At 53.1% G+C, this 13,009-nt stretch overlaps 1 protein-coding gene across 1 annotated transcript; it reads right to left on the bottom strand.

The window, feature by feature from the left end:
- Positions 1–1,412: 1,412 nt before the first annotated feature.
- On the bottom strand, positions 1,413–1,992 carry MIND_00904200 (uncharacterized protein; the record flags this gene model as incomplete). The annotated part of the gene is made up of 3 exons (XM_037365683.1): positions 1,413–1,560; positions 1,614–1,754; positions 1,802–1,992. 3 exons carry the CDS (start codon positions 1,990–1,992, stop codon positions 1,413–1,415), a joined length of 480 nt encoding a protein of 159 aa, XP_037217095.1.
- Between the last annotated feature and the right edge of the window lie 11,017 nt (positions 1,993–13,009).

Raw genomic sequence — 13,009 nt, 5'->3', positions numbered from 1 at the left:
CGCATTGTCTTGCTTATCCCAAAGTCAACAAAACGAGCAGAGAACGATCAAGTACTTGTGCGTTATCTTGCCTGCAAAGCCACGGCCAGTGAACTAACTTGCGATGTAGACTAGTCTATGACGCCTGCGCCGACAGAAGAGCTCATTGTCCGGGCAGACGTGGACAAGACACCAAGCTCGTCCTATTTGTTTCCATTCCCCGACTCCGAAATCAAGCCCGTTTAAAACCTCCTTCATTACCGTGTTGGTTTTCGCCCACTCCAATTCCCCTTTCCCCACTCTCCCCGAAAACAACATTTGCGCCAATGTTACCCAAGACCGAGACTTCGAGACCCGATGGCCATTCAGAAATACTCTCTAGTATCTCTATGTCCTCGTCAGCATTGGTACCTGCCGCCAAAACGTTTTCATTGCCAGCGCCCGCACCAGGAGCGCTTTTGATCGACTTCTCTCCCCCGTCACTACCTCGTCACAGTCACGCTGCCCACGAAAAAGTTTGCGACTTTGCCTCTGTGCAACGGGAGACACCATCCACCTTATCTCGTGGCGCAGTGGTACCTACTATCGACACTCAATTCTTTCCGGACGCTAAAACCCATGGGAAGACTCTCGTCGACGCCGTTTTGGAGGAGGATCACACTTGCGCAATAATCGATTTTCCATTCGTGCTGCAAAAGACACGGGCTTCATAACCTGTATCTCGCCATCCCTTTGCATGCAAGGGTATGTTCTAGCGCATTTTGGAGGCGATGGGACCTCTGCACTTGTCTCTGGGGTTTGTTCCTCGTGAAAACGGGTCGCGCTCGGGCGCGTTATCTGCGAAACTTCCCCAACAACAAAAAAAGTTGTTCTTTTGCTTCCCTCTTTTCAAGGACAATAGCTACTATACCTTGCTCCCAGGCATTTACGACCTATTGATACATACACTACTTGTCCGTACTCAGATGTATTTCGTTTCTCGTTGGTGTAACAATGACTGGTTGACGGCACAATAGTAGATAGGTACAGAGAACGCGTAATCAGTTTAATGCATCCGAGGTGGCCAGTTGCTCCAGACATTCCCATCTTTGGCAAAAAGAAGCTCGCAGTCGCCACCGTTGGACGGATCGATGCTGCAAATCCACATGCGCAAGATGGCAAAGCCATATGGTCAATGGCCCGCCTTCTGACAGCGCGCAAGCCTCACGGCGGGCACGATTTTTGCTCAAACTCGCGATCGGAGACCAGAATGTGGTGGATTAGCGTAAAAGCGTGATGCCGATGGGCTGGTAGTGTGGAAGATGGGGGTGGCAACGCTGATTTTGCGACCTTGAAGATGTGGCAATTGAAACCATTTCCGCATAACAAGGTCTTCTTCGTCTTCGAACGAGTGCCGCGAGGCAAGGTTGGCGAGAGTATGAACGTGGGGGTGTTTATGGCCAAGAGACAAGGCCGACGGATGCATTGAATCGTTGGGAATGGAAAGGGGGGAATATCGATAGCGTGGACTCGAGATGCTGGTAAGGAGTGGGCAGGAGTGGAAAAGAGGGATGCTGGGGCATGCGCAGAAACATGCTACATCTTAACCACGAGGGAGTGTTAGAGCGAGAGGAAGATAGCTCGCTTTGCCACACCTTTTTTCCATCCAATTCTGCACTAAGCTCTTCTGCTCGGCCGTCTTGTCTTCTAACCGCAATAAATTGTCGACGCAGATGTGAGGGAGGCGCTCCGGCGGGCAGTGAAAACAGAGGCGAAACTTTTGAGTTGCAACTGAGCTGCAGACAGTCAGTCGGAGAAACGAGAGACAAGTTAAGTTACGCACTTAGAAACCTTCATGGTCTGAATATGGGCGAAATTGAGCTCAGTACCCAGCGCGTCTGCAGCTATGACATGACGAGAGACCAACGTGGTCGAGAGAGGCGAGCGTTGGAGCGAGAGGATGGTAGCGGCACCAGTATTCCATCCGATTCCCTTTGAAGCTTTCCCGCTCGGCCTCTTGTACTCAGAATGCATTTGAGGATCCGCGCAGATGAGATTAAGGCGTTTTAGCGGACGGAGCCATTGTAATTGCTACTCTGCAGATGGTCAGTTGGAGCAAGGAAAAACGAGTCAGGTCTACGCACTTGAAAACCTTCATGCTCTGAAAATAAGGGTAGTGAAGCTCCGACGCTGTCGCATCTGCTGCATGATAAGAGACTAATGCGGCCAAAGGGGGCAGCACAAAAGCTGGCGTTTGAAGGCGCGTTTGTCGGAGACCGGAATGATATGGATACGGAGGAGCTAGGGTACCGCCGGTAGTGCTAGTGTGGCACAGTGTTTGGGAGAGAGGAGACCGAGGGAGGCTTCGACGTGGTGGTCAGAGGCAGAGACGATTGGCGTGGCGGGTCATCACGTGCACGCGTCTTCCTTGATCGCGACCACATCGTCTCATACTTAGCTTTGCTCACACACGCGCTATTCCTCAAGCCTTGCGTCTTCCCGTTTCAACAGTAACTCTTGCGGCTCATGGCCACGACACATTCGTCTTCTGCCAGCCGCCGGCAAGAGCTTCACGCGCTTGAAATCGTCGCCGACAACACCCCGGACCCGTATGGTCAGCTCGCAGCCAAGATGGAGTCGCTGCAGCTGCGCATTCCACCGCAGAAGATGCTCCCATCGGAACTGCTCGTGGAAATCTTCAAGCTGTGTGCTGACTTCCCCAACGCAACAACGCTCCCGCCCAAGCCAGATTCGTGTTGACCAGCGTTTGCCCTGCTTGGCGCCCGCATTGTTTTGCGTGTTAAAGAGCTTTGGTCTGCTGTAGCGGTCAAGCTCACGCAAGGAAGCGACATCCAAGTGGACAATGTGGCTGTTCGTGTAGGTGACTGGTTGGCGAGGGCGATGAATACTACGCTATCGTTGGCAATAGAATGCTCGAGAGAGCTCGCGGCTGTGGCAGACGTGAACCCCATTCTCACCTCATCACTCTCCGCACTAATCGCCTCTATCTTGCTCCAAAACACATCCCGTATAAAATTTCTCCGGCTCGTATTCCCTCCATCGTGTCTCGCTGCAATTTTCGACGTGCCCGCAGGCGGCTTTCCCGAGCTGCAAGGTCTTGAACTCAGACCACACATCTTTGACAGCGACCTGGAAGATCTGGAAGCGCCAAACTGGCAATGGCGGCGCGCTAGCCCGGGGCTCACAAGGCGCCGAGCGCCTGTCGCACGCAGTCTTCTCGCCAGTGTGGCCAAAGATAACCGCCACCTCGCAGTTAGCCGACGAAATCTACATCTCTGAACCTGAGGGCAATTTCTCGGTGACGTATGTTGCGTTGCATGCGGCGGGGGTGGAGCTGCCGTGGCGAAATTTGCGCCATCTCGAGTTCGCTTTCACGATGTGTACCACGGACATTTGGCTAGGTATCCTCTCGCAGTGCCCGTTGCTCGAAATATGCCACATTGGCGTCCGGCCTGGCCCAGAAGCACCCGCCAGGCGTCGCCGAGTCGGAATTCTCGCCTGTCCAGATAAGGCTGGAGAACCTCGACTACACATTTACCTCGTGTCGGCTGGCACCGGCGGCGACACGCTATTGGCTTGTCTGGTTGCCCCCAACCTGCAGCGCTGCGGCTTTGATGGCTATCTCTCAACTCGCGCGCTCATCGCGTTCCAGACGCGCTCAGGCTTCGGGCTCCGTGTCCTCGTGACCGTGCTACACATCGCCATCTCCGACGTGTACCCTCTCCCTGGAACACTTCTCTACGCTCGAGTCCCTGGGATTCTTGGTGGCTGCGACGGTGTGGAAGGGTGGAATGTCCCACTCATAGTTACTTACAAATACATGATTACTCATTTACTCCCCTATTCTTCTCAGTATTTAGCTGGCCTGTCAATCAGGAATACATTACACTTTCTTACCCCGAGCCCTCTCAGTGTCCACACCAGTGCCTTCGAGTGTCCCACCGAGGACAAGTGTTCAGTGTTCACATTCCATTCATACTCGACATTTCTACCACATTTCTACTCTACACCTACCTTCTTCTCCACCACCACATCATCTCACATATCCTCTGCGGCTAGACGACCGACCTACCCTTTCCTGTCGAACTCACGGTCCCCGCTTGGACCGACTGCTACTTCTTCAGTGGAGCCCACCGCGAGGGAGGGTTCTTCTACTGAATCCTCTCTAGGTCTCAGTGCCGTCTCAGCCTTCTCCCGTGCCGCTCGTGTCGAGACTTCATCAGACGAGCTCGGATCATCGTCTTCGCGGCTTCCACAGCATTCCCAAGCACTCCCGCATCCTTCCCACCATCGAGTTCCCTCCTCTATTGCCCTGCACGACGCTCCCGAGTCCTTGAGCACGCTGTCTAGCTCCTATTTGCTCCATAGCGACTACCGCACAGCCAAGGATTGCTCCTTTCCGTCTTGTCACCTGTCAATCACCCCGATCCCCCGATAAAGCCGAGCTTCTCGCGCCAAGCTTTTCCCATGTCAACCGCCACTCCTACTGAACTTCCATCGAGCAAACCCCGTTCACGCCGCTGCTTCGTCTCTGTGCCCGTACCAATGCACACACACTTGGATTTCAACACTGTCCACGCACACACACTCTCCTACGTCGAGGCCTTGTCTGTTTCAACTCCCGCGGACGCCTCGTTCTTCCAGATGGCTCTCCAATTCCGATGACACGTCATGCTGGCGGTGTTGCCGGCCATTTAATTTCTCAATACAACCGCGCATCGCGTCCATCCGAGCCTTCGCCTCAGATTCCTCCTACACCGACACGCATCTCAATCGATTTCTTTCCTGTTCCTGAGTCACCACCGGAGCACATCCAAAGTTCTCCCCATGCTGCTCCACCGTTGCGCTCACGTCATCGAACTCATGAACGCATACATTCCCCATGTTCACCCTGTCTTTTTACCAAATTCTTCCAAACTCTGATTGGCGCGCTCATTTCACGGCATTTCCGCGCCTTGTTCATCGAGATTGCACACAAATTTAATGAGCTGGATTCCAGTGATGAGTCAGCGCTGCGTTCACGGCTTCCTCTCCCACTCTCACGTCCACACCCTCCGCCGTGCTTCCTCCATGCTCCAATACCGTCATCAAGTTGTCCTTTTGATTGAATCTATTTTACTTACCTTCCAAGTTGTGGTTATTCCACCCAAATACACGTGATCTCGAGGGCGAGATTCAAAGTTCTCCCCACTGTGGAAGGGTGGAATGTCCCACTCATAGTTACTTACAAATACATGATTACTCATTTACTCCCCTATTCTTCTCAGTATTTAGCTGGCCTGTCAATCAGGAATACATTACACTTTCTTACCCCGAGCCCTCTCAGTGTCCACACCAGTGCCTTCGAGTGTCCCACCGAGGACAAGTGTTCAGTGTTCACATTCCATTCATACTCGACATTTCTACCACATTTCTACTCTACACCTACCTTCTTCTCCACCACCACATCATCTCACATATCCTCTGCGGCTAGACGACCGACCTACCCTTTCCTGTCGAACTCACGGTCCCCGCTTGGACCGACTGCTACTTCTTCAACGGAACACTTTCCGCCGGACGTGTGGGGCCGCATCGCCCGCCGCGAGGTCCTCCCAATGCTGCGCTGTCTCATGCTTACCCCGCGTAGGGAGCAGGTGACCGCGGTTGCCGCTGCGATTGAAGAGAACTGGCAGCGCGCGCGGTGGAGGCGGGGACGGCACATTTGAAGGTTAAGTTTGTCTCTGTCCCGCCTGATGACGTGCCGCTGTTGGAGGAAGCGCTCGCGCCGCTGGCGCGTTATGCGGCGTTCGGCATGCAGGTGCAGTTCACTTGAGGGTATGTGGCACTGATATTATCCGTGCCGCGAGCTGAGTGATTAAAGTGACGGCGTGTCTCATCGTGAGCCAGTCGACAAAGGTCACATTGACATCATCCCAAACGATACATACCAATATTGTTGGTATTACTCTCTTGACAATGACCATCTCTTGAACAAGCGACCGCGAGCTCTCATGTCACCGACGGCGTTGCCATTGCGATATGCTCATGTTCATACCAACTTGAAGCAGCCGAGTTGGCTCAGACAGTAGCTTATGCATATTGTTTCTTGTACTATTCTACTGTATGTGGCTGCTTTACTAGGTAGAAAATTGTATCTAAATAACGTAGCAACAGAGCAAATGACATAAGTATAAGGAGGCAGGAGTTGTGCCGTTAGAAAGGAGCTGCAAAGGTAGTATCGAGCGAACGACGTGGGCGAAGTTGGCTGTGGCGTGAGGTTTAATGATGCTGGCCTCATTATATTTGTCCCAGAGTCGCCCATGTATCCACGCTGTTATCCAGGCCGGCACGTATGGCCGCAAAAACGATTCTCGACAAAAGGCGCGCAAGGATCAGCTTGCGCCCCAGATAAGTTGGTCAAAAGGATTGAGCCGAATATTCCTTGCCCTCCAAAACGCGGGATATGCCCAGCGGAGCGATGCGTGTCGGGTTGGTCAAGATGCATGAGGGTCGTGTGGCGAGTCCCGGCACGTGACCTTCCCTACCAGGACGAACGTCAGGCAGACGATTGCGACATGGGGTTGGTGCGTAATGTGGTCGTGGAAAGTGGGGGGAAGAGCGAGACGAAGAGAGAATAGTGAGCTCGTGCGTCGTATCGCGTTGTTTGGAGAGGTGCTGGCAAGCTTGAGGAAGGATGTGCCGGAGAACAAGTCGACCAGTATACGATTGTCGGGGTAGCGCGATGTCAATGAGGATTAAATGGGGGGAGATAAGGTGGCGCGTGCTGCTGGTAAATAGCTTGGACGGGGAGAAAGTCATGGCTGCCGTTGACGTTGACACCAGCTTAAGCTCGATGCGGCTCGAGGACATGATCTGGTTATTTATCCTGCAGCTCTAGCGGTAAGTGAGAAGCTATGGGCAGTACAGTTGAACGCACTTTGGATTTCGTCGTGCCCCGAGAAATGTAACAACCATCCATGCGGATTGGGAGTCTAGCGACAGCGAAGTTATGAGTGTCCTCAGTGCAGTGCTACCACACACTACGCACCTGCATCCAGACATGCTTCTTTCTACGCTTGCCAAACATTGACGACATGACACTTGAGGTCAATGAGTTGGAGCTCGCCGTCTTGCTCAGAAGGCTTAGCAAAACGAGTCAGCAAAATGAATGCACGGAGGGCGAAGTGGACACACTAGTGTGGACCATATACTGCAGTGGAGACTGTTCCTAGGGACGGGCGAGCGTTGTGTTGCGCAACGGCGAAGCAGAAATGGTGGTGGTCGCTCGAAAAAGAGAAGGAGGATGACGGTCACGCCGCCCAAAAACTTGCTTCACGCGCTCGTGTAGCTCGACATCCAACAGTAGACACTCTTGCTAGACGTTTATCTCTTCCTGTGGGATGCACCGCTGCCTGAGTATACCCGAAATTGCTCTCGAGATAGTCAAGCAAGTCGCCAACGATCCTGAGCCCTGCAGTACTCGGACTCGGAGTCGTCATCTTGCCCAACTGGCACGTACATGCCAACTTTTCTCAGGTTTTGCCCTCGAAGAGCTGTGGCGGGACAACGGTGTCGACGGAAAGCTGCTGCTCAACCTTTTGCGCTGCTTTCCGCGCGACCTGGTGGACATCTCTGAAGACGGGATAGAGGTGGTCAGTGCTGTTCCCTGTCAGCGGTCCTGCATTGTGCTCACGCTTGTCTGCAGAATCAGCTACGTGCCTTTGATATCTCGGATTTGGCGCGTCCAGAGCGCTATTTTCGAATGGTCAAGGATTTCATCTATGTGGCGGGCCGCAGACCACTCGAAACGAAGATATTGACGCTGTTCTCGACCTGGATACCATGGGACTGCATATTCCCGTCCCTCAAGTCGCTCAAGTGGGCAGTGATATCCATGCACCCGGGAGAACAGGGAGATTCCCCCGCAATCGCCAACCTCCTCCGTCTTCTGCTCCCCTCACAGCTTAGCAAACTCGATTTTATTAACCTGGGACCGGTCTCCCTCTCGCTCTTTTCCGCTCATCGCCGCCCGAAAGCTACCTATTCGCGACTTAGTTTTCCTGGACGACCTCATGGGCCCGTCTTCAACGACCAGCCCGATTGCCACATTGTTACGCTCCCTGGACCGCCTCGAGCATATCGACATATCAACGCCATTCGTGGATCGGGAAGCATTCACTCACATTGCGTCTCTTCAACATCTGGCAGTGCTCTCAATCAGAGGCGCCGTTGACGCTGGTCCATGCGACGCTGCGACATCATTTCCCGCGTTGACTAACTGCAGCTGGCTCAAAGCCAATCTGAACGACGTTCTCCAATTCCTGCCAGCGATCCGTGGCTCCCCTCTCCGCAGCATCTGCCTCGACCCTGGCCGGTCCGAGTCTACCACGGCCGAGATTGTGTCATCGGTGATATCTAAACTCAGCAAATCGGAGGGACCTGCCGTCTCGCTTCGCAGTTTCAAGCTCATCAATTTGATATTCGAAGGTTATGGAGACTGGGAAGGTGACTGGCGGATAGATGCCTCGGTGCTGGCCAACATGGGCCGTTTCCCTAACCTGACCGAGATGACATTGACCACTCCTGGTGGATTCGACGTCGACGACAATGCACTAGCGGGGTTTCTCGCCCAGGTCCCGCGGCTGGAGCAGCTCTACTTGGTGCAGCCAGACATAGGCAGTAAACTTACCCTCCATGCGCTGGTCATCGCAGCGCAACACGCTGCCCTGCAGAATCTAGAGCTCACGATGGACGGCGGAACCGGGCCACTCCCCGCTTTGACTGATTTTTCTCCTAGCTCTCCTAGTGCGCTGACCTCACTGCATGTTGGGCACACGCGCATCGGAGACCCAGCGCCGATGGCCGAGTTTCTCGGCACGCTGTTCCCTATCCTCGACGAAATCGATCATCAGTGGCTGGACGAAACTGAGGGTCCACACAACGGCGATAACACTGCGACTGAAGCACAGCTCTTTGCGTGTCGTTGGGATGAGGTCTCGGAGAAAATGGAAGACAGGTGGGAAGAACGGTCGGCCGAGGAATGAGAGAGCAATCGACCGAATATAAGCTGACGAAATGAGCTGAAGTTGTCAGACCATATTGAATCGATTCTTGGTACCGTACCTACATATAGTTACAAAATGGTATGACGAGTCTCAACGCGTAAGATATCAGCACTAGTGGCGCTCAGACAGACCAGCAGCGCTAGTGGCGCTCATGGAGTATCATCCAAGACACAAAATTGACCATCTGTTGCTACCCAATTGTCCACACGAGAATAATTCTTTTGGCCAATGGACGTAGAAATTAGGCGTGTATCTACCGCCTGGGGGTCTCTGGCCACAAAACGTGCTCGACAAGGGTCGTCCCCTGTGAATAAGACGGCCATAAGATCTGAGTAGGTCGAAGCCAGTCCTTGGCACGTAGAAATGCGCTAGCTTGAGCCACACTGGCAGCTGCTGCAGTTGAGAGAGATATCTCGACGTTTATTGACAAGCCATTTGCGCACGTGTTTTCGGCATGAGATCGATGAAGTCGGTGCGGATGGTGCAGGCGTCGGAGAGGGAGGCAGGACAATATATGATAATGTGCGAAATGGAGGTGTTGCGGCGCTGCGGTAGCCTGCTTGGGACTAACATTGTGACCATTTTGAAGGCTGAGCTGCAGCCAAGCTTCAGCATGCCGCATGCGTCAGACAGAGTAAGAAGACAGTGATGTTGCATTGAAGACTCGCAGCGTTTTCATAAGCACGACGACAATGAGGAGAAGTGAGTCGATGGCTCATGCCACGTTGTCCACTCTGATGTCTTGGGAGTACTATCCGGGGAGCGACAACAACCAAACGGTCTCCGACGAGCAACTGGACAGGTTCGCGAAGCACGACACTTGCTGTGTAGTCTTCGCAGATTCGACGACCATTGGCGAGGAAACGAGAGCAATCTATTCAGTCAAATACATTTCGAGGGGCGACATTACAAGGAACGAGCAAAGATTAAGAGCAAATGAGACTAAACGGTTTCGTCAGCGGCTAGAGCTGGGCGACGGACTTTATGCACTTACAATACTGCAGCACCAGACGCAGATGGGCTCTTTCGAGAGAGAGTATAAGAAGGTCTTTCATGTGTGCTCGTGCTTTTTGAAGTATGTCGGGATTGCGGACAGAACCACAATGACAGGCCATATACTGGGTACGCAGCAATAGGCGAGCTGTTATGCATGTTCTTTGAAGAGGGGGCCTGCGACAAAGGGTGGTAAGGACGATATCAAGCAGGATCGTCACTTTTTGAATCACGCACCTTGTACTTGTAGACCAGCGCCCCCCACCAAGCCATGAATTTGTTCCCGCCTCATCCCCGCCGCGTGAGCGTCAGTCAACAAGCGGCCTAGGCTTTCTACGCCCCCAGCTAGCCTCACAGCACGCCTCCGAGCCCGTTTTGGTCCTCCCTTGGTAGTCCAATGACAACGATGCTGGTGTCAACTACGACGCGCACGAGCGGCCTGAAGAGTTGAGAGACGGCGTAGGCCGCGACAAAGGAGTCGGTGGTGGGTGAATGGAAAGTGGAGGTGTAATCGGCAGGCAGAATCTACGACACTGAAAGTCAGCAAAAGAGAAGATACACAGGTCTGACACCCGCACCGTTTCCTGGCGCGCTAGGAGGTGCCTTCGACGGTCTTTAGCGGGTGTCGCATCAGTTGAGGGCAAGGCGTCTGCGTCATGGTTGTGGTGGAGGAAAGAGAAGGAATCTCGGTGCCGGTCCGAGCATGTGATCACCGATCTTCTTGTCGCTCCGCCACGACGACCCATAACGGCTTCTTCTCCGCTCAGCTACCTCCTCGTCAAGAGCAACTATCTTGTGCACTAGTACGGCGGGGCTATTAATCGTCGTGGCTGCCCCATCGCTCTCTTACAGTACGGCAAGCAACTTGAAGCAAGACGAGCACCTTTAATCTTCATGCTATTCGATCGGCTGTGTATACGCGCCAAACTAGCCTGCCCTGGCACAAATATACTCAGACGCGCACGGCGGAGGAGCGAGATCCAGAACGGGCAGCAGCCGGAGCGAGGAGCTTGTTAAGGGGGAAAGTACACGAAGTTTGCACGAAGTATCTGGCCCCGGGTCAGCCACCGGCGGGTTGCTCATTTGCTTGCAGGCCAAAGACACAAAATCCATGAGGCAAAACTTTCCTGCGGCGTTGTATTCCGTTTCGCCAAGGCCGAAAACCCGCCTCACAAACCACTTGCTGCGTGCCTCCCAGTACTTTGCTCTGCTACAGCCAATTCCAAAATACGGCTTTACTTGACTAAATTCCACCATCGCTTACCATCTGTGGGTCCTTGCTGCTCACAACACCCAAGTCTGTTGATTTCAGCAGGACACGAAGAAGACTGCGAGACCAAGTGCGTTATTACTCTTGTTGTTTGCGGTTGCGTTGACAGTTTGCGAGCTCTTCCTTTCGAACTTGAAGTGCCTTCATCCACCTGCTCAATCGATCAATTCTTAACTGGGCTTCACGTAGAGGCGGAAAGACGACTCTGAACTATTCTTGTGGACGCTTCGACTGTGAGCTCAGGGCTGGTGTAAGTATTGCTTTCTCCACACTATTGTTATTTTGTCTCATTGGTCTCTGCAGATGTTGCTCTCTACCTAATACAACAACTCCGCGCTTGCGGCCCGCTTTAGCGGCCGTGCTCAATCATCTTCGATTGGCAGCAAACACCCTCACCATGTTTCGCGGCATTCTCCTCACAAATCCATTCGTCGTATTGCTGTGGTCAAGCACATCGACGGTGACTGAGCCTCACGACGATTGCGAGATGGGCAATCGAATGCCCCTGTTTTCGAATCACCGTCTGTCGAGGTGTACTTCTCAGGGCTGTCGAGGCACTCCATGGGCCTGGAAAGGCGGGGCCGGTTCGGACGGGAACTATCAAAAGGGTAGTGCCCAGCGCATTCTTACACAGTAGTTCCTTGCAACTACTACATAAACGAGGCCATTTTTTTATAGCAGAAAAAGGTTTGTGGCGACCGGTCGTAAGATTGAAACATGTCTGTCGTAACTTACTTAGTCCTTAGTGTGCAGCAGCACTGCAGCTGCATCTTTGGGAAGACCGGGGCAAGTTTTTCTCCTTATATTCAGTCAGCTTTGCGCGATTTGCGTGCGGCGATGTGTGCTCATGGTGGAATTCACAAGGAGGGACCATGTAGGTCCGGTCCGGATCGAGTCCGGATTCGGCGTCACGGTGGTGACCGGCTTCTTTCCTGACGACGACGACGACCGAGACGACGACCTCTCGCCCTCGGAGGACTCCTCAGCAGCACCCCGGTGCTGGAGGATGCTTGCCGGCTCTCTAATTCAGCGGCACATGGCTTTCACAAGGTCTGTTATACCTTACTTTTCTGCGCCGAGCACTGAGTCACTCTTTTTCAGATGACCTTCGCTTTGGATTGCTGGCGCAAACGAGGACATGCTGGGTCGCGGAAGGGTGCCGGGCAGGGTGCCGGGCAGGGTGCCGGGCATGCGCAGGATGAGGACGGCCATGCTAAAGGTGTGCAAAACAACTATATTTTTTTTCGGTGCGTTTGCTGACCTCTTGCTTGCTCCGCAGCCTCATCCACACACGCAAATATCAACTAGTTTTCTAAATCTCAAATATGGCTCCACATTCGATCGCATCACTGATGTAAAGGGCTGCATCACAGTGCAAATTTCCTTATTAGGAAGGGATTGGGTCGAATAGGGCTGCATCATGATGGCAACACTGGGATCAGTGATGGTAATGGCTGCATCATCAAATATGGCCGTGTCCCAGCCAAATCTGAACTGAAACCACTATAGCCAATATTCGCCTTGACCGGAGAATATCGGCATTAATGTCATCCGGTATTGAACTGCTCAGCTCAATATCGGGAGCTAGTCTACCTGTGAGAAGAATGTTCTCAGGTTTCAAGGCGTTATTGCCTTGCAGACCTCAATATCGGCATGTTCTCTGAGGTTACACCGCTCCATCTGCTCTTCGCACCAAAGATTGGGGTTTTCAACCAAGGATTAT

The sequence above is a fragment of the Mycena indigotica genome (genome assembly GCF_014461135.1).
Source record: "Mycena indigotica strain 171206Taipei chromosome Unknown Mind.scaff0008, whole genome shotgun sequence".
Lineage (NCBI taxonomy): Eukaryota > Fungi > Basidiomycota > Agaricomycetes > Agaricales > Mycenaceae > Mycena > Mycena indigotica.
The sequence above is the reverse complement of the archived record's forward strand: the minus strand, read 5'-3'. Positions and strand labels throughout refer to the sequence as shown.